The 26,812-nt window shown below is 48.7% G+C and overlaps 1 protein-coding gene across 3 annotated transcripts in view; it reads right to left on the bottom strand.

Annotated features, from left to right (window-relative positions):
* Positions 1-26,255, bottom strand: part of DHRS1 (dehydrogenase/reductase 1) — a 30,374-nt gene extending 4,119 nt beyond the window's left edge. Inside the window, exons 1-7 of one of the 3 annotated variants that reach the window (XM_061565519.1) lie at positions 26,150-26,255; positions 10,944-11,104; positions 9,828-9,971; positions 9,568-9,647; positions 4,885-5,017; positions 3,294-3,437; positions 2,832-2,901 (exon numbers count right to left, since the gene is read on the bottom strand). In XM_061565519.1, the coding sequence (XP_061421503.1) occupies positions 2,832-2,901; positions 3,294-3,437; positions 4,885-5,017; positions 9,568-9,647; positions 9,828-9,971; positions 10,944-11,093 (721 nt within the window). In that variant the 5' untranslated portion in view covers positions 11,094-11,104; positions 26,150-26,255. Of the gene's footprint in view, positions 1-2,831; positions 2,902-3,293; positions 3,438-4,884; positions 5,018-9,567; positions 9,648-9,827; positions 9,972-10,943; positions 11,105-13,182; positions 13,205-26,132 lie in introns of those variants that run through there. The other 2 variants (XM_061565520.1, XM_061565518.1) reach the window with 2 other exon arrangements.
* Between the last annotated feature and the right edge of the window lie 557 nt (positions 26,256-26,812).

The following is a 26,812-nucleotide window of genomic DNA, read 5'->3' as shown; positions in this document are numbered from 1 at the left end:
ACACTGCGTTTAAATGCAGTACATTGTTGTGTTTCGACTTACGAATCCTTCGACTTTCAAACGGGTCTCATGAATGGAGCCCGTTCGTAACTCAATGGACTGCCCATATCACATTTCAGGTTCCTGCTTGACATTGTGCCATCTCCAGTCATCAAGTAGCATACATGCCACTTGATTGATGTTCCCAAAGTATCCATATAGAAGTTAGAGTAAAATCAAGAGTTCAAACTGATGATAATCCATACTCTGGTTCTTTCGGTAAAGTCACATAGGTAGAAAAAATATATAATAGATCACGACGTTTCAATCGCAACAACAAGCGACCGTCTTCAGGTGAGAGAATCAGACTGCTGTGCGAGGTATTATATTGACCCGCGAGGGGGGGGAGGGAGGGGGGGTTGCCACATCGGGCAAGAGGGTGAGGCCAGCGATTGTGAGAGATGGACTTTAGGGCATGTTGAGCATGAGAGTGCAATCCAAAGGACCTGTGAGCATGAGAGTGCAATCCAAGAGATCTGCTGTAGGGGGGAGAGAGAGGGGGGGGGGGCGAGAGAGGGGGGGAGAGAGGGGGGGGGTGGGGAAGGGGGGCGGGTAGAAAGTGGGACTCTGCAGCAGCACTTGAGTCACTGGGGGAGAGATCTAAGAGAGGCACAGAGAGTCGGCAATAACAGCTGACATAGGCAGGTAGGATGGAAACATCAGTCAGTTAAGACTTTACCTGGTTAATAACGTCCTTCCCATGATTGCTCAGTTTGTACCCATCTTCTCGGTTGAAGTTGTGTCTGTGTTTATATATCTGGATGGCCGCATTAAAAAATCTCTGAAGGTAGCCGGTGGGTTTGCAGAGTACCTTCGTCTTGAAAAAATCAATTTAATGTGAGCCCACAGCGTTAAAACAATGATCAGCAACGGCAGAGGTATTGGTCCTACCGTGTTTCAGATCTGCCTTGTGTTCACGAATGCGGTCCGAGACGTGTCGTTTCGTTTCCCCAATGTAACTGCTACCACAACCACAACTCAGTTTGTAGACACCAGGGTATTGCATGTCAGGAATCACATCCTTTACAGACGGGAACAAATCACGGATTTTGTGTACTGTGTTGAAACGAACCTGGATCTTGTGTTTGTTTATGATTTTGGAAATATTTTTGGTAACCCCTGCTATATATAGTAAAGTGATGGTTTTGGTTGGATCCTCAGAAGGTTGTCTCCCCATAGCTGGGGAGACAGCTTGGCCGATTGTATGGTCAGAGTATCCGTTCATCCTGAGGGCTTGGTGTACGTGCTCCAACTCACTGGCTAGGTGCTGCTGGTCGGAGATGCAACGGGCCCTATGGTGTAGTGTTTTGATGAGGGAATTCTGCTGGGCTGGATGGTGGTGGGAGTCAGGCTTTAGATAGGCATTTGTGTGGGTGGCTTTCCTGTACACAGTGTCCCAACGAGCCATCAGGTCTCTTCTCGATCAAAACATCCAGGAATGGTAGCTTGCCATCCTTTTCCACTTCCATGGTGAATTTGATAAATGGGTGTATGGAATTGATGTGGTTGAGAAATTGATTTAGTGCTGGCAGGCCATGGGGCCAGATGACGAACATGTCATCTACGTATCTCTTCCACAAGGAAGGATGTAGGGTGGATGTCTGGATGGCATCTGTCTCAAATTTCCCCATGAAAACATTCGCTACCACTGGCAATAAGGGAGAACCCATTGGGGTACCCTCATTCTGTTTGTAGAATGTACCATTCCAGGTGAAGTAAGTGTTGGTAAGGCAGTGCCTCACCAGAGTTGGTACATCTGGATTCAGTCCTTGTTGGACCAAGTCTTCAATGATTGCAATGGTGTCAGGTACACGTACCTTGGTGAACAGGGAGACTACATCGAAATTGACAAGCAAATCATCTGGAGAGAGTGAGATGTCCTTGATTAGAGAAACCAAGTGAGCTGAGTTAAGTACAGCGGAGGTGGTCTTGCCCGTAAAAGGAAGCAGGGTCTCAGACAGAAATCGGGCCAGTTTGTAGGTGGGTGAGTTAATGGTGGAGACGATAGGACGGAGCGGGGTACCTACTTTGTGGATTTTTGGAAGGCCATAAAATCTGGGTGGTCTAGCAACCGAAGGTTTTAGGGAGCGCTGCTTGGTCTGATCGATTAGAGAAGTCTAATTAGTGATGATTTGTTCATGAAGCCATCCAGATATATAAACACATACACAATTTCAACTAAGAAGATGGGTACAAACTGAGCAATCATTGGAAGGACGTTATTAACCAGGTAAAGTCTTAACTGACTGTGATGTTTCCATCCTACCTGCCTATGTGAGCTGTTATTTCTGACTCTCTGTGTGTCTCTCTGTGCCTCTCTCTTAGATCTCTCCCCCCGTGACTCAAGTGCTGCTGCAGAGTCCCACTTTCTGCCCCCCCCCCCTTCCCTCTACCCCCTACAGCCGATCTCTTGGATTGCACTCTCATGCTCAAATGTCCTTTGGATTGCACTCTCATGCTCACAAGTTCCTCACAATCGCTGGCCCCACCCTCTTGCCCGATGCGGCAACCCCCCCCCTCCCTCCCCCCCTCTCGGGTCAATGTAATGCCTCGTCCACAGCAGTCTGATTCTTTCACTTGAAGACGGTCACTTGTTATTGCGATCGAAACGTCGTGATCTATTTTTTTTCTACCTCCGTGACTTTACCGAAAGAACCAGAGTATGGATTATCATCAGTTTTACTTAAGCGGTCGATGCGGGCATCTTGAGCGTAATAATCCATGTCAGGTAATGATTTGTCACAAGCGTGCTCATCAGGTAAGCCACTCCTGTGCGTGAAAAGCATAATTACCTTCAGCCAGCCCGACTATGCACTTCCCACTCAACTCTGGTGTTTCTCCATTCTCGAAAGCCTTCGCCATCTACAATGACAGCAAAGAAATTTAGCCAAATGACGACTCCTGGATTCAGGGCACACTTTTTGCCACGGTGCTTGTGACATGGCCCAACGGTAGCGCGTTCACAGCATATGGCAGAGGTGTGTGGTTCAAAACAGGCAGACTGCCCTGATTAATACTGCAGGGTGTATTAACCATAAAATACTATGCGCCATCTGCTTCACAGTGGACGTTAAACATCCCCCAATGTGATTTGAAGAAGAGTAGGCCATTATGTAGCACCTCGATGATCCAGATAACCCACATTACTCCATTAGGCTTACAGCAATGTCACCCACTGACTCTGAACAGTGAGCAGGACCCTCGTGAAAAAGTGTTGAGTCAAGAAGCGTTGTAATAATGATATTAACAATTACCCGCTGCTCCGTAATGGATTTTTCTGTGTCCCTGGCCACCAACTCCTGCACCAGCTCCGTGCGCACGGCACCCGGCCACAGCGAGACGTAGGCCACGTTGTGTTTGCGAAGCTCCACCGCACAGTCGGCAGCCAGGCGGTCGCACTGCCACGGGGTCACAGGGGTCACAGAGATGCATTTCAGTGCACACCAAGCACAACATGGATTTGTCCCATGCATAACTGCCATTGCATGTGAAGAACGCTAAGTGTATGTGGCCGGGCCCTGTGCATCTTTTATCACTGATGAATGGTGGTCACACCAACTCCCCTGCGTAAGGAATTAGGTTGTTAACGATTGGTGACTTTGTGCCGGCCACTGGCAGAGGTTTCAGGAGTAAAGAACGTGATGGTGGCTGCAGTTAAATAAAAACCCTCATACGCTTGCAATTCGGAATGTAATGACACACCCCCTTCTTCGCAATTTGATGAACTATTACGATTCAATGCAGGCACCAATACTTTTTCTTTACATGACAGTAAACTTAGGGCCTCTAGTGGCTGTAGGGGTCATGTAAACGTATTACAAGCAGCAACACGCGAGTTTGAAATTCTTGCACGCACGAATCCATGCGTGTGTCGTGAACGCAAGATTCGATTGTAATCAATGGACTGTGTTAAGCAACTTTGTATTTAATGCATGCAACTTGCGTATTATCGCTGAATCCAACACTCGTTTAAATACACGCTAAAGCCGTGGCTGCCAACATTCTATGATGCCACTCGGCACCGTTAAACCCTAATAAAAATTGTAAACCACCGTGCAGTAGAGAATTCGGTGTCATGTGGACAATAAAATCGCATCTCAGAATCAGAATATTTATTAATACTGGAGGAATCCGATGAGCTATAAAGGTCTTCTTCACAGATGTTCAGTCGGGCCAGGTCAGAACGTTACAACAACAAACAATACAAAAACATGATATGAGTGAAAAGTATTGGAAAGGTAAGCAAATCACGAAGAAAAAAATCCGCGGAGCACTTACCGGGCCACCAGGGGTGTCACAGACCACAAGGTGGTTGCCACCGCTCTAGAGCTAAACTATAAACTATTTTTATTATAAACTATTGAAGCGTGGCTTGTGGGCAAATACGGCAATGACGGTACCACAAATCAGTGCAACCGACCACACAGTGAACAGCTTGTCTGGAGGAGACGTAAAGCCTGGACTGACTTCAGCACACAGTCTCATCAGCAGTCGGGCTCACCCAAACCTATTTTCTTTTTTATGTTATCTATTTTTGATTTTTACCAGGTAAGGCTCAATTAGCTCTATAGCTCTTTTTTGGAAGCGATGTGGCCACAAATGATAGTTCAACGCAGTGGCTTATAATGTGGAACTTTATAGCAGCCAAATATTCTTAAACACTTATTTCTAAATGTGGAGGGAAAAACCGGAAGATCCGGAGAAAAATCCACGCGACCACAGGGAGAGAGTCACGCAAAACTCCAATCATACAGCAGGCACCAGGGTCTGTATCAAACCCACGACCTCCTGCATGCTGGGTGAGTTAGTTAACATCTCGCCACAAAGCTGCCGGGGGACACTCACGGCTGCCTTGCCGACTCCGTAGGGCACACTGAAGAGGTACCGAAGGCCACCCATGGACGAGATGACGACAATGAGCCCCTGTCCCAGTTCCACCATCATCTGGCTTGCGTACACCGAGCATAGGTAGTGTCCCCTGGAGCCCGCACACACGTGGGCGCACGCACACAATCATGCGAGTCATTTCACACAAGTTTCCCACTTCAAACACAAGGTTTTTATAGATATTTTTTCTGCAACCAGCATAAACTATACAATGGAAAGCTCTCAAACAATACACGAGGCATGTTCATATTTCTGGATTCATCTAAAAACGGATCCGCTAGCTTTATTTAATGAAAAATAACATTGCGTTATGCAGACACGAGTTTCATTATGATCCCAAAACGCAGGTTCAATATATTTTAGGAGGAAATTGCAGCAGACAGATCTACAGAGGTTACGCTTTGACGCGGCTGTATGTCTCCTGCAATGATCAAAACGCAAAATTATTTTTGGTGCCGTCAGCGCCTCGGTCTGTGCAGCGTGAAATTCAAAACACTTTTGTTATGCAATGTGCAGAGAGCTTGAACGCAAAGTTTGTACATCAAAGGGCATTTGTTTGTTTTGGAGTTAAATTCACACCCCCGTTATGTTTTATATAAACACATTTCTACACGCTGCGAAACACCGTGCAAGCTGTTGTGCGTTATGCCAAAAGCTCGTTTGTGTGTGTCACGGTATGCATGAATGCATTCATTTCGAGTTTGTGAGCTTTGATGTATCATTAAAGCCGTTGCTGTGCATTACATTGGAAGGGTTTCTATGCTGCGAAATGGGGCATTCAAGTTATTGATGATATCCATGACTTGAAATGTATTACTGAAAAATGGAATGTTTTGTTTGAGCTGCGCCAAAGAGTTGGCATGCTTTCCTAGCTCACAATGCCAGCCCATACCATAGTCACTGGTTTAATTAACAAGAGTATGCACGATTCATAAACAATAGCACGCACAATTCATAAACAATGGTACGCACTATCCATAAACAATACACATTCATAAACAATATTACAAACAATTGTTGAGATAAAGTATTAATTTGTTTTACATGAAACAAGAAATTATGAACCCTGCTGTATTAGCAGGGCATATTTCATACAGCCATGTTCAATTAGGCATGGAATGCGTCCGCGAGGACACAACACCGAGATGGAGCGATGATGTCAGTAAATGTGAAGGTGCTACATACACATAGATCACAGGAACATGAGAGTTGGTGGAGGCTCGGGGAGGCCTTCGACCAGCAGTGGATTGAACCTCCCAGAGTGTGCCGACTCACGCATGACCTCTGTGGGCTCTTTGTGATTACCAGACTATTCGTGAGGCCCGCTCTCGGTACCTGTGGCCACCGTGCGTTCTACAAAGAGCATTGTCCACTCATGCTGTTCCTCCTCTCTTAAAGTGCTAAACGTTCCCACAATGAAAAACATGTTCCCATACCGAGTCCTGTGTCTCCGAGTCCGAGTGGCTGTGTGTCTCTGTGTGTCCTTGTCTCGTTGTCTGTGGTGTCCCATGCTGGCTGTGTTCAAAGCAGGTACTGCCCATGCACATTCTTTGATCACAGTGCATTTTAATTATTAAAAAAATTTGGGTGAACTCCATAATAATTGGATAGGTGCAATCTCGGTCATTCTTCCAAATGACTCATTCTGGCCTGTGGAGGTCTCACCTAGTTAAACAAAATAAACCTGAAAACTTGAACCATATACATCCCAGATTGCTTTCCCCAGACTACTGCTTTCATAACTAAAAATGATCAGCGTCGTTGATGCAGAATATAAGTGGAGTGATATTAAACGTCACTACCGTGTCAGGTCAGTACACATGACGTCACTGCTGTTGGGTCTGTACACACATGACGTCACTGCCTGTTCGGTATGGAGGCTGTTGACGATTGGCAAGGGCACTCTGAGTGACCCCGGCTGGACACGTGACCAGATCCAGATGGGGGCCAGGGGACCCTGGGGGTCACGTGGTCGGGGAGTGGAGCCTTCTATCGTGGGTTCGAGAAGGGGGACGTGGCCAGGGTGTGGCCAGCCACGCCAGGGGGGCTTATAAGCCGGCTACACACAGAGAGCTGGGCTGTTCGTGCCTGGAATGAAGACGTCTAATGATGAATCTGAAGAAAGAAGCCTCCAGTCATCGTGGCCAAGCAGAAGCCCTCCTGGCTTGGTCACGCCAAGTAGTACCCGAGTATCCAAATGACTCATTCTGGCCTGTGGTGTCATCTGGTCCAACCCATGTGAGACTAGGATCTAAGGAAAGCTGTCTCGGGTGTGGACCAATCAACTTCAAGGACAGTGCATATATTATCAGAGTTATGTTTTTTTGTTTGCATTATGGCTGCAGGTATTGTGGTCTATGCAAACATGACTCCTTGTAAAAAAGGTGTCAGTTTTTTTGGCAGATAGAAGGGTAAAAAACCAATTATCATAGTACCCGAGTGTTAGCGAGAGTAGGACGGTGGTCACTACCTTATGTGAAGGGTGTGTTGCAGTTGTTGCAGTTGTGTTAAATAAATAAGTGTTGCCTTCACACGAGTGTGTGCGCCTCTGTCGAACAATTACATAAGTAATAAAACTAATAAACAGACAATACGCCTACTTCACGTCTGTACCTATTTTACACATCTCATCAGCCACAAGGCCCATTGGGAACACATAACCTCTGCAGCATTGGCTCAATACGAGAAAACCCTAAACTCGTTTCTAGGAACCATATGTAAACAGGGGGTACATGCATGCTGGGTCCTATCTGTCGGCATCTGGAAGTTCTTCAAAATTGGCGCCGCAGTGGCCGAGATGTAAACTACCTCGCCTGGTATGCAGGAGGTCGTAGGTTCCTTCCCGACCCTGACGCCTGTATATTTAGAGCTTGCATGTTCTCCCTGTGGTTTCGTGGATTTTTCTCCAGGTCCTTCGGTTTTTCCCCTCCACATTTAGAAATGTACGTTTAGGGTATTTAGTTGCTATAAATTTCCTCACGATAAGCCACTTCGTTGATCTATCATTTGTGGTCAGGTCGCTTCTGAAAAAAGCTATATAGCTCATTGAGCCTTACCTGGTAAAATCAAATTTTTGGTAAAAATAGGTTTGTGTGAGCCCGATGAGGCAGTGGTGCACTGAATTCAGTCCAGGCTCTCCTCCAGTCAAGCTGTTCGCTGTGCAGTCGGCATGTTGCACTGAATTGTGGCACCGTCATTGCCACACCACCGTATTAGCCCACGAGCCATGGCCTGAACAGCAGGGAACTGTAACGCATCTCTTCTGACAATGGCAATTGGCCAGTCGGACCCAACGATTTACAAATGTAATGCTGCTCCGAAGCAAACCAACTACACAATTACACATGCTAACGCTGTGTATACACACCTCTACACTACTTAAAAAACAGTTTAACGTATTGTTCGTTGCATCCATGCAAACCCAGTAGAATAGTTTATTTAGTACCACACAACAAAACTAAATAAATGTACTATGGGGACCTCATTTGCCAGTAAAAATATGATAATTGGTTCTTTACCCTTCTATCTGGCAACAAAACTGACACCTTTTTGCAAGGAGTCATGTTTGCATAGACCGCAATACCTGCAGTCATAATGCAAACAAAAGAACATAACTCTGATAATGTGCACTGTCCTTGAAGTTGATTGGTCCACACCCGAGGCAGCTTTCCTTCGAGCCTAGTCTCATATGGGTTGGACCAGATGACGCCAAAAGGCGCACAACTCAAGGACAATGCACCATCAGAGTATGAGAGCTCGGGGCAAGCATCTACACTATGGGCACCTCATTTGCCAGTAAAAATATGATAATTGGTTCTTTACCCTTCTATCTGGCAACAAAACTGACACCTTTTTGCAAGGAGTCATGTTTGCATAGACCGCAATACCTGCAGTCATAATACAAACAAAAGAACATAACTCTGATAATGTGCACTGTCCTTGAAGTTGATTGGTCCACACCCGAGACAGCTTTCCTTCGAGCCTAGTCTCATATGGGTTGGACCAGATGACGCCAAAAGGCGCACAACTCAAGGACAATGCACCATCAGAGTATGAGAGCTCGGGGCAAGCATCTACACTATGGGGACCTCATTTGCCAGTAAAAATATGATAATTGGTTCTTTACCCTTCTATCTGGCAACAAAACTGACACCTTTTTTGCAAGGAGTCATGTTTGCATAGACCGCAATACCTGCAGTCATAATACAAACAAAAGAACATAACTCTGATAATGTGCACTGTCCTTGAAGTTGAGTCTATGCAAACATGACTCCTTGCAAAAAGGTGTCAGTTGTGTTGCCAGATAGAAGGGTAAAGAACCAATTATAAATAAATGTATTCAGTTATTGTTAAATGTTTCGGTTTTACATAGCAGGGATAATCGTGCTCTAACCTATGAGTGGTGGTGCTTGTTTTATCATACCCTTCACTCGTCCCAGCTACTGCCGAGTCACGTGCATGCCTTCATTGCTTCTTAAACCGACCATTGACAACTCTCTCTCCGCTAAGGCCTTCCAAAATCCCCCAGTCAGCTGATCTGATTCGAACCTAGCACCTCAGCACTGCTAGCTCTGATCTGCCCGGCTACAATAATAAGAGCATTGTAATATTTAAACCACAGAGTTGGAATGGTATACACACCTCAGACCAGTGTTGTTGATGTCATCCCAGTCTGTGGCAGGCTGCTCCCAAAATGGCTTTCCAATGCCGCTGAAAATCGTCTTTGGCATTCACATTTGGGACGGGAAATGCAACAAAGACAATCTACATATGAAACTAATACTTTTGTTAGTGTTCATTTACGCCAAATGAAGCTCAACAAGTAAATTACATAAACGAGTATGGAAAGTTGTAGGTTTGCATTTGGCTAAGAATTTGCATCACAACTCTTGGGCACTCACTTTGACGCCGGCGTACGCGTTGTTGACCAAGATGTCAAGTCGGCCCTTCTGCTCGCGCCGCACACGCTCAAACAGCGCTCGCACTTCCTCCTCCTTGGTGGAGTCACAGGACACGGGGACGCAGCGTCCACCACGTGCTTCCACCTGCCAGAGACACGGAGAGTGGGACAAAGCCAATGGCAAACACGCGCCGTGCCATCACACACCCCACCCCCATGCCAGCCAACACACACCGTACCGTCAAACACCCCTGAGTTTATCCTCGATTAGTTTTGTGGACTAGGAGCTAATTTCACAAACCTTTTCCACTGCGAATTTGCTTATCCTCGAAGAGCACTACACACCCACCCACTTCAATGGAGATAAGTTCAACTGCAGGTGTAGTGACGTAAATGGAGTCACTATGGTATATAGTGCCAGCTACTGTCACAAGAATGGAACTGTGTGTCTTGGGCCTCTCTTTGGCACCATGCCATACCAGTAGGTATGGCATGGAAGCGGGCCCGAGAGGGCATGGTTCGGATGACGGTCAGAGAGAGGGCATGTGAGGACGTGACAGTCTGGGTGACCCCAAGAGGACAAGTGACCGGGACAGGGTAGCGAGGGGGCCCAAAGGGTGGCTTGAGGGACACGTGATGCTCGGTCGAGAACCTTCTGGTGAGATCCAGAAGGGGGCGTGGCCGAGGGCGGAGCGAGGCCACACTCGGTAGCATAAAGCAGAGGTCCCGAGATCAATCGTGGCTGTTAGAATGGAACCCGTCGGTGCTACGTTTCTTCGATCCGTGGTCCTCGGTCTTCGGTCTTTATGCTCGGCATCGTGGGTCAGGCAGTGTGTGACTGAATGACCCGGATATGTAGTTACCCCGTTGTGGTCTAGTTAATAGTGGTAGTTATCACCTAGATATAGAACCCGTTGTTATGTTAAAGTAGTAGCCCTGTTAGGGCAGTACAATAAATGTGTTGTCTCCAAGTTCTAGTATGTTCCTCCGTGAAGAACACTACACAAGTAAACACATGTCGATGTAAACAATGTCATCATCACTGCCTGCAGGACATGATGCCACGATACCAAACAAAGCAACGGTCAGCCACTCGCGACCGAGGCATCGCCATCACCTCCTCGGCGGCCTGCCGCAGCGTCTCCTGGTTGCGCCCCGTGATGTAGACCGTGGCCCCTGCCTCCGCCAGCTGCAGGGCGATGCCTTTGCCGATGCCGCGAGACGCCCCCGTCACGATGCACACTCGTCCACTCAGGGAACCCGCCATCACGAGCAGTACTGCGCACACAGACGCGCACACACCCGGGGAGAAACCACGCCAGTAAATCATGACCATGCCAGTGTGATATCTTTGTAACTAATGGTTTCACCACAAGCCTTCTGAGATTGACCACTGTTTTTTTACACTGAAACTTGGGTGATGCAATGCACCATTAGTGCCACAAATGTAGTGGCACAGCACGGTGGTAGCTCGTTCGCTGCTCGTGGCGAAGGTTCGCAGTTCAAATCCAACAGGCCGCCCTGATTATTACTGCGGTGTGCATTAAGACTAAAATAGACATTTTCTGCTTTGCAGTGGACGTCAAAGATCCCGGGATGTCATTTGAAGGACAGCAGGCCATTCTGTGCTGACGTCACGGTTGAAACTGGCATTGTTTTAAAAACTTCTCGCAAATGATCTCATTGGGAAACTTAGCAATATGTGCACTACTGCAAAACAAAATTTCAAATAAAACGGCAGGACTCTCCGAAAAAAAAGGTATTGAGACTCAGCGAGGCTGTCAGGTGGCCGTGTGGCCTATGGGGCCGTGTGGCCTAGGGGCCGCAGCATCAAGGTGTCCATGCTGCATTGCTGAATTTGAAACCTGGGGTCACCACCACCCTGATTAACCCAGGTGGGGGGGGGGGGGGGTCCCAAAGCGTTGTGAGGTGCTGGTCTCAGACTGGCCAACAATGACTGCACACACATAAACAACCAGCGTATCAAATGTTTGTTCACTCAATTCGGCTTATTCTGTTCTGAGAACTAAACGTTGCTTTGCTATGACTTGCACGACGCATGCTTCGCAGACCATATAAAAATCAGGGTTGTTTAAATAGCCAGCAAACCGGTAACCATTTTCGCAATAAATGGCCAGTTCTCAAAGTCAGTAATCGGTAACCGTTTCCAATGGAATACAATCGATCTTCTATGATCGGGCACGTGATTATCCAGCTTCCAAATTTATCCGGCGGTCCTGGACCTATCCAGCAAAACCGCTCCAAAGGCTGTACCAGTCCAGTGACTGGTACAGCCTTTGGACCCATCATGTTGTTGAAACAGCATAGTAGGTACAGTACATCACGCCATGCAGAGTCTTCGAGATTAAAGTGGTAAGTACGGTACAGTAAATACAGTACCTTGATACAGGATATTTATTTTTGTCTATTTGTATGATTATTTATGCCAATTTCAGAGTAAACACATTTTTTTAAAAACACAACACCTAAAACATGTTATGCAATAATGTGCAAACACAGGCTATTTAAAATAATGTGATTATCCAGCGTTTTTGAAACTCCGACGCCCCTCTTCCCCCCGAAGCCGCCGGATAATTGATGGTTGACTGTATTTAGTGATGAACGCCCCCATTGGCACATGCGAACAGCACGGTGGCCTAAATTACCACGTGGTGGTATTGTGCACTCGTTGCTCACTCACGCCGCTGCTAGGCTGGGCCTCCGCGAGAGACGACTCGGAAAAGGTGGGCGTACCCACACTTTACCCCACCACAAACCAGAGCTTCCACTCAATTAACAGTATAAATCGCTAGACAGGTTAAGGTGGATATGATAAACTCACCCCAATATTTCAACTGCCTGGCCTGGAGATTTACATTTTTCAACAGCATTGGATTTCATCGTCAAGTTCAATTTTCCAAAAACATTCCAACACACACTATCGTTGGCTCTCTGTGTCATAAAGCGAAAGGCAGAGCTGAGAACTCCCTCCTCTTCATCCGCGTTGGTCCAATTGTAGTGTCTTCAAAAATTACTCACACCGACACGTAGTAACAAGTCACCTGCTTACACTTTATTACTCCTGTTCACGCGCAAGTTGTAGGCACTACTATATCTATCTTTACTGTCACATACACTTGACTTCTCTCCGCTCTCACCTATTCTGCACCTCACCTATCCTGCACTCAGCCACTCTGCACACAGCAACTCCGCACTCGGCAACTTTGCGCACAGCAACTCCGTGCTCAGCGGCTCTGCACACAACAACTCCGCACTCAGCGACTCTGCACACAGCAGCTCTTAGAACTCTGCATCTCCACCGCTGCCCTCACTTATGTTGCCCCATACCCGCTCACCCGTCTGTCCCGGGTGGGGGGGTTCAGCCAACACCCGCCCGGCGACGGTGAGGGTTGAGGCTTTGTTGACGGCTTGAGCGGCAGTGGCGAGATGTCTTCACTCTTGGTTCCCGGGCAACTCAACTCCGCGCATGCACACTCCAGCTTATATCCCCCTGCTCATTCCGAGTCCTCGCGTGCTTCCCCTTAAGCCGCCGCCTGCCCGGCGCCTGTGTCCTCATTAATCCCTTATCATCACCCCGACGCCAACCTCCAGCCTCAACGTTCCCACCTGTTCGACCTCGTTTGCACCCGCTTCTCCGGTGCAAACCTCATGTTGCAACACGCACACCTGTTTGTCCTCAGTTGCACCCACTTAACTGCGCGCACCGCATATATCTCTCCTCTACACAATTACTGGACTATATGAATTTTATTCTGGAGAGATGTGCACACATTTCCTCCACGAATTGCAAGATTCGAACTCTTTCATGACTTCTGGTTCCAAAAGCACTGGATTGTGAATGGTCTTTAAATTTTATCAGACCAAGTAAGTTGTGGTATATTTTTGAAAGCTACTTCATACCTTAAAATACATTTTTTTTAACACTCAAAAATAACATTACAAGCTGTATGTGGGTTAAATTTGGCCTTCATGGAAATAATGGGGTTTTGATTGAGAATGAATATACAGGGCACCTCACCCCAGAGTTTGCCCAGTATTGAGCATATGCTGTGCTGCAGGTGAGCCCCACGCTAGATTTGACAGCGACTTTTGACCCAAATTGGGTAAAAACCATCAATCATTGACAGCCAATAGCTGCCATTCAGAGCTACGATAACCAAGAAAACCAGCCGTGGTCTTGGAAATTAGCGTAGCAAACTTACATCTCCTATGATACCTTTGATTTATAGTATTCAAGTTGTGTCATTTTATTTGTTGCTAATGGCAAATCCAATTAACTGCAGTAAATGCAGTCGAATTTTCTACAGGAATTCAGTCTAGCTGATAATTGCCCATGAGGAGTTTGCAGAGGTTGCTTTGATCCCAATGTTTAGTCAACCATATTTTTTCAGTCATCCTCGCAGCAGATTTTTGCTAAACATCGCACGCTTTCAGATGCACTTCTGCGGCCGTCTGGAACGTTCTTTAGTCCGATATTAGGAAGCCACTGAAGCTATGCATCTTTAAATCTAGATTGACAAATTAATTTCTTTAGAACTGCTATTTGTGTTTAGTTTGTTGTCCTTCCTCCACACTTTCGATTAGCACGGTTGGCTACGTACGGTGCGTTAGAAGTTCAACATACATACATCATCATTCTGTTGGTTGCCCTACTCTTCACCTCCGTCGATACCACCAATGCTTCTTGATTTCAGAGGCTTTTGGTGTACACTGCCAACTTGCAGCAAGGGTTCTAGGCCCATGATCTCTCCTTAAATGTGAAAGAAATTTAACATACGTACATACATATTTCCCACAATGGACTTCAGCCTGGCTTCAATGACATTTAACGTAATTTTTCTATTTCATAGAACTCAACAAAAACCTTAAACATTTTACTGCAGTTATGCAATACACTCAAGGGGAAGACATTTTGGATAAAATCCCTGAACAATCTTTTGAGCTTTCCTCTCACTTAGGTGTCGGTATAATGCTTAAGGTAAATGATGGTTAAGGGTAAGAACGAAGCGGGAAATTAATGTAAGGTGTTCCATGTGACTGGGCAATAGTATTTTACAGTGGAAATGCTACAGCCACCACTGTACAGCGTGCACTGTAAGTGGGCAAGTGCTGAAACCAGATTTTAAGTAAAATAAAATGCAATTGTAAGTCTTCTTCTTAACAGTATATACATTTTTACTTGTGGGTTCTGACATGTCATTTGTTCATTGTTTGAGCGATAATTTGCTCTCCGGTTGCAGGGTGAAATGTAGGTCACATCTTTTCCAGGTGACTCAATACTAAATAAATAAATCACTACCAACTATAGAGTACAGCTGTCACTTTCTGGAGTGTAATTACTAGCATTGTTAAAACGAGTTTATTCGCATAGCCAGCAACCGCATGAGAAAAAATACATTTAGCAACTGGTTATTCATAATTTGCCGCACATGTATACTGTAAATGTCTAGAGCAATGAACATATAACATGTTAAACTTTTTAACTGAGCAGCGATAGCTGCTGCCAAATTGGAGTAATGGTCAGAGGTCACGGTTGAATAGCATCTCTTGGCGCAGCCGTTCAAACTGGGTGCAAGTTTCTTAAATCCAGCACCCCACAACCTCTGTCTGCCCAACAGCAGTACAAACGTGTACACCACAGCCGATCGGCAGGATGCATGTGGTGAGGTAAAGTATGGGCCTTCCGTGTCGTTCGTGTGTTCGCGTTGCCAATCGGTGCATTTATTACCACAATTCTATTGAAAACGTTTCTGGTTCTGATTTTCATAACCGGTAACAGATTATAACAGCGATCACCGGTTCTGACTTATGAAAGTGGTTACCGGTTTGGCGTTTGACAATGCTAGTGATCACTATTCACGCATGCCCCCACACGCTTGTGCCATTAGTCATACGAATGCATCAGCAATTACATCTGATAGCTTGTTTAACGATTTTCGTTCTACCCCTGTGACAGAAAAAAAACTTAGCATTTTTACTGAATGTCATTTTTTCGTGAAACAATTAACTTAGGAAAATGTCCAAATATCAACTGCATGTTAGGCTAAGGGTCCAATTACTTGAGTGATATATATTATGCCTGGTAGGATGGTTTAGTTTTATTTGTATGTGTTTGGTGATTTGTTTACCTTTCTTATACTGTACTTTTCATTACTATCATGTTTATGTACTGTTTGTTGTTGTTAACGTTCTTACCCGCCCCAATTGGACATCTGTGAAAGGGAGTTTCATAGCTCATCGGATTCCTCCAGTATAAAAAAAATATTTTTTGATTCTGATGTATCGGGGAGATGCATTTAACCTTTAAAATTATAATTGTGTTGATATTAACCACACAATGCATATTTGTTCAAGCAACCTCATGGGCAACATTCGGGATTTATAATTTCCAATAGGAATTGGGCTACCCTACAGCTTGATGGTATTAGCGTATCGCCAACCATGGTTGCACAATTGACGATAGATGGTTTATGGGTGCAAGGGTCAAGTGTCTCAGATTCTGTACCACTCGCATGCATCATCCTGCGAGAGCAGGACTGTTGTTCACTACCCCGAGTGGGTTGAAATGGCTAGCCGATTCTCTGTACTTTGAGAAAGGATGCATGTCATATGTATCCTGCCACAAATGAACCACAACTTTCAACATATGAACCACAATACCTTGCTGATCTCGTCAAGGAGCATAAACCAACATGCAAACTTTGGTCATCCTCGCAGCAGCGGCTTTTGGCTAACCATCGAATAAAGACGGTCACTGCATCGTGAACTTTCAGATGCATGTGGCGGCTTGAAATGCTATTATTTCTGATATTAAAAAGCAACTGGAGCTATGCACTTTGAAATCTATATTGAAAACTCATTTCTTTAGAACAGATTTTTGTGTTTAGTTTGTTGTCCTTCCCCACACCTCCGATTAGCGCAGTTGGCTGGGTATGGTGCGAAAGAAGTTCAACATATGCTTGTGCTAACACAAACGTGACGTGCACTGGGTTTCCAATTCGCAGTTGACAAATAAAAATTCACTCCACTTGCAATCTCTCTCCTGCTCCTCACCCACTGCCTCATAAATGCATTTGCAGTTAGAAAATAACATTATGAACATATGTTCTGGTATATAATTTTAGTGGTATAATTTTTCACCTGTGTCATTGATTTTTCCAAACTACAGAATGTATTACAAACAAACAAAAACACAAAGTCCCGATTACATTCCTGTGTCATGGCAAAAAACACTGTCTCAACAAGCAAATGCATCACAAGAAGAAGACCGTGTAAGAGGGATCAATGATATAGCAGAGAACTTAACTTTACAGGTTAATACTGCAGTTCCACTGAGAATTGTGCAACACTTCCTGTGGTATTTAGACACTTATCAGCAAGGCATAGTTGCTTATGCAACTATGTACTTTTTTACTTTCCAGACTCCAACCCTGCTTAACAAAAGAAAGCTCGAGAGATATCAGGGGACTTGCTCTTGCATGGCAAGGTCGTGCAGCAATAACTGCTGCTGGAAAATGCGAGCAGAGCCAGAATTGAGTGGAGACAGCACCACTCAGCAATCCAGCCCCAATAACAGCGGCTCTCTCCTCTCACTGAAGCTACTAGAAAAAGAGCGTAATAGCTTATTAAAAAAATAAGAATAGGTTTTACCCTTTCTGGCAATGAAACAGGTGTTAAGATGTTCAAACACCAAATAGAAACCTTTTGCAAGGAATCCAGTCTGCATTAACCACACGTACTTGCTGTAAACATGCCAACAAACTGTACATGTTCTTTGGTTCTTTCTGTAAAGTCACGTAGATATAAAAATAATAATAAAAATAGAGTGAATAAAAAATATATAAAAAAAAACACAAAAACACAGATGTAGACTGTAACCTGGTAAAATTTTTACTTAAAACTTTCGTGACTGCAGGAATTCATATTCTTTGGTTCTTTCGGTAAAGTCACGTTGATAGAAAAATAATAATAAAAAGTGAATAAAAAAAATGAAATAATAAAAAAGACATTCATGTAGACTGTAGCCTGGTTCTTAATCGGAGTGAGTGTACTGGCAGTCTATAATATAGACTATAGCCTGGTTATCAAGTTTGGTGAATATACTGGCAGTCTAGTGTAGACTGTAGTAATTGTTATTAAGCTGGGTGAGTTTACTGGCAGTCTATAATGTAGACTGGCGCCTGGTTCTTAACCTCGGTGAGCGTCCTGGCATTCTATAATGTAGACTGTAACCTGGCTTTTAAGCTTGGTGAGCGTATTGGCATTCCATAATTTACTGGGCGTAGTACCAGCCCTAGCGGGGCTTGGGTGAGCGCTGGTCAGCGCGGAGGCACCACATACAGTGTGCGGTGCGGGCTCCCAGTGAGGGAGCGAGAGGGAGTGTCAGCCAGCCAGGGTTACGTTGGGGCATGATACGCTGGTTGACCTGCCGACACGTGACCGGATGATATTGGAGGGGGGCCACCGAGGGACAGGGGCTGCTGGGCGGTCACGTGGTATAAAAGAGCCTCTCGGGGAGCCTTCGGGAAAGAGCTCAAGAAATCTAGGTGGGCGGAGCGAGGGGCGGAGCCAGCCCCAGCCCAGCCCGATATAACGAGGGGCCCCGTGAGGGACTCAGGGTTCTTCTTGTTGCTGGTGATCCATGTCGGGTAAAAGAAGCTTCTAGCCATGCGGTCCAGCACCAAGCTTGTGGTTCGGGCCGGAATAGCGAACCGTGTCGAGTTTTGCCGTAGCGTGGCTAGATGGGCATTCAACACCCAAGTGTAGGTTGTTATGTTATGTTGACTTATTGAATAAATAGTGTTGCTCCCAAGACAAAGTCGGCGACTCAGTTGGACTCACACCAACTGGTGTCGGAAGTGGCCAACTTGCTAAACTGTAGCTAGCGGTAGACAAGTCATGTCTACACGTCGCAGAGTTCGTGTACAGGCGTCGGACGACGAAGACGATGAGGAGCTGATTCCGCACACGGCCGCCGAGGATGGAGCGGAGACGCTGCAGTCGGGGCGCGCGGCGCCTCGCCTTCGTCGGAGGAGCTCGTCAGGGACGCGCACAGCCGTCTAGTTGACCTCCTCCAAGCGGCGTCCTCGCTCCTCATTGAGATGCGGTCCCTGCCCTCGACGGCGAAGGAGGGAGCGGCGGAGTTGTCCGGACGGGGCGACTCAGCCGCCATTTCACAGAAGGCGGCAACGCAATCGCCGCTGCCCACCGCCCTCGGCGATGATGCCTTGGCGGCGTTCCTCGCCAATCCGCTGTCCGAGAGGTCCACCCTCATGTAGGGGTTTGACCAAATGGCCGCAGTTTTCAAGCCTCCGCTGAACAGCCGCCAGAAGTTCGCCGTGAGCCGGAAAGAGGATGGTGAGTCGGCTCTGGCCTACCGAAGTGCGCTCTTGCCGCTGGCGAAGGCCACGTTCCCGAAAATGGACCACAACAGCCTTGACGCCTTGGTCCTCGAGAAGATGTTGGGACTCGCCAAAGACCTCCATACTGTGCTCCCCGCCGAGGATGGGGATGTGTATTCGCTCAAGATCGCCAGGTGCATACAGGCGCAGCAGACCCTGCAACGAGAAGCCTGCTCCCGCGTGCTCGCTGCATCAGCGGAGCGGCGGGACAACCAGCGGCGGGCGAGGTCTGCATCGTCCCAGTCCAGCAGTGGACTGGTCACCTGCTACAACTGCGACCTACCGGGGCACGTTCAATGGGGCTGCCGGGTTCCTCGACGGCAGCCCCTCAGACATCCACCTTCCCACGACTCCCAGCTCTCTAAGGCGTGTAGCGGCACACCTCACACTCGGCCCCGGGGTTCACTTCACCCATCGGTGGGGTCTGATTTGCATAGGGGTTGCACGCGGTTTCGGTGCATGTTCGCGCGTCGCGAACATGCACCGGATCAGTGGTTTGGAGCTGGCACATCGAGTGGTTGCGGCAACCGCGGGGTCGTTGGCTGTGCTTGGGTTCATTGAGGGGGTTGAAATTTGCATGCTTGTTGACACCGACGCGTCTTCAACCATTATTTCCGACCTCATTTACAATATTTTGCCCCCCCCCGGTGTCAGACTTTGGAGCCGTTGGATGCTCCGTGTTTCGCCGCCAACGACGGATCATTGGGGATAATCGGTCGGATTGCTGTTGCGTTGCACATTGCCGATGTCACATTGTCGGGCCATGTTTTGGTTTCTACAGCCCTGGCTATTCCGTGCTCGCTGGGGACTGATTTTCTCGGCAAAATGCCTCTGAAAATTTGTATGGACCAGGGCTGTTTGGAATTGCCGTCGGGACGGCGAATGGCATTTCTCCCATCTCCGACCCGCATGTATTCTGCTAACACCACGGTGCAAGCGCTTGCGTGCCGAACGGCGCGCAAATTTTGGTGCCCCTTCGATTGCGTAAACCGCTCGATGCGCGCGCTGTGGGGGACGGTATTGTGTTGGGTCCCTCAAATAAGCTTAGTCGGGGGATGTCACTCGTAGCGGCTCAGACGCTGGTCTCCCGGAACCAGGCACCATTTATCCAAGTCCTTAATGCCGGGTCAGACACTACGGTCATTCAGGAGGGTTCCGGCATGTCCGGAGGCGAATGTCGTGGGAAATATCGGGGTCAGCGTTCGGGCTCATGGACCTCGGGATGAGGGCTGGATAGGCTCTGCTCGGAATACGGCGATTTGTCCATGGGACAAATGGGGAATCTGCGAGCGCTTCTGCGGGAGATTTCGGACATTTTTAGTAAAAGTAAATTCGGGAAATGCCGGCCCCATTCGGCAGAATCCTTACTGCCCGAGTCCGGCCAAGAATTAACACGTTCAGGCGGCGGTTGATGAGATGTTGGCCGCAGATATCATCTCGCCATCCACCAGTCCATGGGGTGCTCCAATCGTCCTTGTTAAGAAGCACAATGGCAGTGGTTTTGTGTCGATTTCCGCAAGCTTAACAAGGTTTCTGTTACGGATGCATACCCCTTTCTTCGTATGGACGATTCATTGGACGCTCTGGCGGGCGCGCAGTGCTTTTCCACCCTTGACCTTTTGTCGCGCTTTTGGCAGTTGCCGCTTGACGAGGCCTCAAGGCCCAAGGCGGCTTTTCGAACACCACAGGGGTTGTTCGAGTTTAACTGGCTTCCAATGGGGCTCCACTCCACGCCGGCCACCTTTCAGCGAATTGGTTTTGGTGGGCCTCCAGTGGAATTCGTGCCTAATCTACTTGGATGACGTCATTGTTTTCGGTCGCACGTTCGATGAGCATTTGGATCGCCTGCGGGCTGTTCTCGTTAAGATGCGTGCGGCCGACCTTAAATTCAAGCCCCAAAAATGTCACCTACTCCAAAAATCTGTTTGATACTTGGGCCATATAATCAGCGAATCGGGAATCGCGTTCAGATGTGGTCGACCCCCACCTCGGCCAGCGAGGTGTGCAGTTTTATCCGCTTTGATCTTATTATTGACGATTTGTAGTGGGGTTCGCATCTATAGCAAAACCTCTCCACGCCTTGACAGTTAAGGGACAAAAATTTCATTGGGAGGAGGAAGCTGCGTTCCACTTTATTCGTAACGCCCCTCCCCTGCGTTATCCCGACTTTTCGTTGCCGTTCGTTTTGGACACGGACACCAGTAATACCGGCATTGGTGCGGTGGTATCCCAAGTCGTTAATGGCGTGGAGCACGTGGTCGCGTATGGCAGCAGAGTGCTGTCTCAGGCCGAGCAGCAGTACTGCGAAACGCGCCGGGAGCTATTCGCCATTGTCGTTTTTGTGCAACAATATCGGCCGTAATTGTACGGGCGACATTTCAAGGTGCGCTGGGCCAGAGGATTGCACTGTTATGCTATTGTTGTCCCTACTGCCCTGCGTGGCGAAGTTGTTTGGGCTGTGCATAAACGGTTGTTGCACCTCGGAGTGCAAAAGACGTGGGCCACTCTTAAATTGGATTTTTATTGGCCAGCCATGGCCTCCGACGTCGAGGATCTGCTTAAGGGCTGCGTGCAAAGTGCCCAGCAGAAGCCGCCAGCGAGATCCTGTTGCCCTCCATTTAAATCCATCCAAGTGTTGCGTGTAAATGAAATTGTTGCGCTTGATATTCTCGGGACGTTTCCTGCTTCCGCGCGTGGAAATAGGTACTTGCTTGTGGGCGTTGAGTATTTCTCACGCTGGCCTATGGCCTGGTCGCTCCTGAATCAATCGGGGGTGACTATTACCGAGGCATTCCTCAATAGCGATGTTCTGGATAAGGGTGCCCCCGAGCGCCTCTTGACGGATCAAGGCAAAAAAAATCGTCCAAGCTGCTGTGTGACATGTGCAATTTGCTGGGGATGAAAAAGGTATGCACGTTGCCGTACCACCTGCAAATGGATGGCATGGTCGAACGCCTACACCGGACTCTGACCTCCATGTTGAGTCACTTGGTTAGCGTGTCACAGGTCAATTGCGATTTGCATATTCCTGCGGTTCTTGTCACTTATAGGATGGCCCCTTATGCGTCCACCGGCTACTCTCCCTTTTTTATGTATGGGAGTATGATCCTCCCATCGATGTGCAGTTACAAGCCGCGCCCACCCCGAAGGTGTCCAAAATATCTGATTCAATTCGGTTCACGCTCGCCAAACTTTCCAAGGCGCGGGAAGCTGCCAATGTTAACTCTCGTGCCAAATAGTTGGCTAACGAGAGGCTCAAAGGCGCCTGTGTTTCCCTGTGCGATTGGTCACCGGGGGACAAGGCCTGGTTGCATTATCCGCAGGTGCCAGTCGGCACATTTCCCAAATTGCTGCAACCATGGAGGGGGCCGGTTGATGTGGTTCGAATCATGCGGCCGCAGTGTGTCCAGATTCGGTTCGGTAAGCGGAGCTGGTTTGTACACCCCTCTCGTCTGAAGCCGTTTATCGCGCCTTGTGAGTTTGTATCATCTCTATATCGCAGGGCCGAGCGTCGGGTGTGCCCGACGAGCTGGGGCGTGCGTCTGCCGACACAGATCCTCAGGTGTTTCTGTTCCACCCCCAGGCGCCTCGTGATTGATGCCTCGCACGCGGTCGCTCGTGTCGGCCTCACGTGCTCTGGACGTGAAGGACCCGGCGACCCGGCCTACTGCTCTTCGTGAGGAGCCGGCTTCGTCGGGTCGATTTCTTGTTCCCCCCGGGCCTTCCAGGGCGGTCGAGCCCAATTCGCCTGGAGGACCAGCGTTACGCATTGCACACTCCCACACCGTAATGGGCTGTCGCGCTCGCATGAGTCGTGGCGAGTATTTGGCCGATCCTGCTCGCCATCGAGCTCACGGGCGCTGTTACACGTTCTGAGTGGGAGATGTTGTGGGGATCTTGTACGACGCGATTGTTGGGTTCATCTTTTCTTTTATCTCTCCGTGTATATATTGTACAGTTGGGTTTGGGTAATTTATTGCGTTATTGTTGGAGCACACTTGTTTGTTCTGTATAATTGTACGTTGGTTGCTTACTTGCGGGGGGGGGGGGGGGTTGGCATCCGAGACGACTGGAAGCTACGGCGGGGGGGGGGGTGATGTAGTGACTGTGATTGTCACTGTGTGGTGCCGGGCTTACGAAGCCACGGCGGATGTGTTGGCATTATGTGTAGCCCGCTTACTGGGCGTAGTACCAGCCCTAGCGGGGCTGGTCAGCACGGAGGCACCACGTACAGTGTGCGGCGCGAGCTCCCGGTGAGGGAGCGAGAGGGAGTGTCAGCCAGCCAGGGTTACATTGGGGCATGATACGCTGGTTGACCTGCCAACACGTGACCGGATGATATTTGAGGAGGGCCACCGGTGGACAGAGGCCGCTGGGCGGTCACATGGTATAAAAGAGCTCTCGGGGAGCCTTCGGGAAAGAGCTCAAGAGATCTAGAAGGTGGCGGGGTGAGGGGCGGAGCCAGTTCCAGCCCAGGCCGATATAACGGGGGCCCCGTGAGGGGCTCCGGGGTTCTTCGTGTTGCTGGCGATGAAGATCCACGTCGGGTAAAAGAAGCCTCTAGCCACGCGGTCCGGGACCCAGCTTGTGGCCCGGGCCGGGATAGCGAACCGTGTATAGTTCTGCCGTCGCGCAGCTACATGAGAATTCAACACCCAAGTGTAGGTTATGTTATGTTGACTTATTGAATAGTGTTGCTCCCAAGACATCTGCGACTCAGTTGGACTCACTACAAACGTTAAGTCAAAATTAAACTGTACAGGTTCTGATATATGCATTGTCTTTGAAACTAATTGGCCTACACCAGAGACAGCCTTCTTTAGAGTCTAGTCTCACCAGTGTCAGACCAGAGAACGCGAAAAGGCGAACAGTAAAAACCACAAGTACGTGTGGTTAATGCAGACTTGATTCCTTGCAAAAGGTTTCTAATTGGTGTTTGAACATCTTAACACCTGCTTCATTGCCAGAAAGGGTAAAACCTTTCTCGGTAAAAAAAATCTATTCTTATTTTTTCATACTTAATGCTGGCAAAAAGGTCCCATTTTGGAGCTTCATAGCTCATCGGATTTCACCTGGATCAATAAAGATTTCGATTCCGAGTGACGGCGACAGCTCGGGTGAGCCGGCTCTTAACAATGAGTTGGGCCCGAGGAGAACGACGGCTGAGCCGCTCACGTGTCTGTGAAAGCAACGGAGCGGCTCGAGCCTGGGCTGCCGAGCAGCTCCAAAGCCTCCACCCCCCGTGTCTCCTCCTCCTTTCTGCGTCCTCGAGACGAGACGATCCACAATCTCCACACCGCACGCAGCAGCAGCAACATCAAGGTGCAGGCAACGCTCACGGAGCAGCGGCGGCACCCCCCAACACAGCAACGGCTGGCGGTAGCCACTAAGTGGCGATGATGTCACGGCGGCACTTATGCCAGGCTAGGTGCACTTTGAGGCCACGTGAAGTGTCGCAGGCCCGCTGCGAGCAGGTCACAGAACAGACCCTGCTGGTTCTATGGGTTTGCCTGAGATGGCCGACAGATGCACCAACTGCAATTCCCCACAGTGACAATCTGCGTTTTATCCGCAGCGCGCTCTGCTCGTTGTTGTGAGCGTCCTCCACAGAGGCCGCTCTAGACACTGCTGATACAGTGCCGGTCATCAGCTCCGCATCCTCCCGCAACCAACATCGGTCCATCTCTTCCGGAGCGCGCCCGTTTCGCCCCATCCACACACAGACACGCGACTCCACCACAACAACAACAGCAGCCGCCATTAGCCACTAAGTGGCGGTGACGTCACCACGGCGCTTGTGCCAGGCTATGTGCACAATAACTCCACACACGCACAAAGTCTACAAACAACTCCACACACACGCAACTCTACAAACAACTCCATACACACACGCAATCAACTCTACACAGGCCACTCCACACACAGGCAACTCTACACACGCCACTCCACACACGCCACGCCACTCCACACACGCAGTCCACTCCATACACGCAACTCCACACAGGCAACTCCACACACAGGCAACTCCACACACAGGCAACTCCACACACAGGCAACTCCACACACAGGCAACTCCACACACAGGCAACTCCACACACAGGCAACTCCACACACAGGCAACTCCACACACAGGCAACTCCACACACAGGCAACTCCACACACAGGCAACTCCACACACAGGCAACTCCACACACAGGCAACTCCACACACAGGCAACTCCACACACAGGCAACTCCACACACAGGCAACTCCACACACAGGCAACTCCACACAACAGGCAACTCCCCACACAGGCAACTCACACACAGGCAACTCCACACACAGGCAACTCCACACACAGGCACTCCACACACAGCAACTCCACACACAGGCAACTCCACACACAGGCAACTCCACACACAGGCACCTCCACACACAGGCCAACTCCACACACAGGCCACTCCCACACCGCAACTCCACACACAGGCAACTCCACACACAGGCAACTCCACACACACGCCACTCCACACACGCCACTCCACACACGCAACTCCACACAGGCAACTCCACACACAGGCAACTCCACACACGCCACTCACACCTGCACTCACACAGGCAACCTCCACCCACAGGCAACTCCACACACAGGCAACTCACACACAGGCAACTCCACAACAGGCAACTCCACACACAGGCAACTCCACACACAGGCAACTCCACACAGGCAACTCCACACAGGCAACTCCACACACACGCCACTCCACACACGCAACTGCACACAGGCAACTCCACACACAGGCAACTCCACACACAGGCAACTCTACACACGCCACTCCACACACGCAATCCACTCCATACACGCAACTCCACACACGCAATCCACTCCCCTCAGGATCGTCGCTCACAGGGACGAGGCTGTCACCTGCAACTCGCAGCTCGCAGTCGCTGCTCGAAGCGAAATAAAATCTCGGGGTGACGTCACGAGTCAGGAGGCCCACATGACGTCACGCGAAGACGGCGCGAGCTCCGCGAATTCGCGCGGTGACGTCATAAAGCAGAAGGCGCGCGGATGACGTCAAAATGCAGCAGCAAGGAGCGCGGGTGACGTCAGAATACAACAGCAGGCGCGCGGACGACGTCACAAAGCAGCAGGAGGCGCGCGCGAAATTAACGGCAGTTTCTAAAATACTGCAGCCGATAAAATATAAATTAAAATACAATAACATGTGTAGCGCTGCTAACTCGCGGTAAAACCCCACGAACATTACCTGTGAGACGTCGTCCCGCCTTGTGGGCGCCGCCACGGCGGCTCGGAGATGTTAACGACCTCGCCTGGTGTGCAGGGACTGCGTGCGTTCGATCCCGACCCCGACTCCTGCTGTTGTAAACTGCTATCGTGTGCTTGTATTATTTGTTATTGTTGTTGTAGCGTTCTTACCCCGTGCCCCTACTGAACATCCGTGAAAAATAGCTTGCAAGCTCATCAGATTCCTCTAGTATTAATAAATATTGATTCTGTATAATTAGGAGTTTGCGTGTCTCTCTCTCCCCGAGGTCGCATGGATTTGTCTCCGGGTCCTCTGGA

The sequence above is a fragment of the Lethenteron reissneri genome, chromosome 35 (assembly GCF_015708825.2).
Source record: "Lethenteron reissneri isolate LAM-NWPU_2019-01 chromosome 35, ASM1570882v1, whole genome shotgun sequence".
NCBI lineage: Eukaryota > Metazoa > Chordata > Hyperoartia > Petromyzontiformes > Petromyzontidae > Lethenteron > Lethenteron reissneri.
This window is presented reverse-complemented; position numbering and strand designations above follow the sequence as displayed.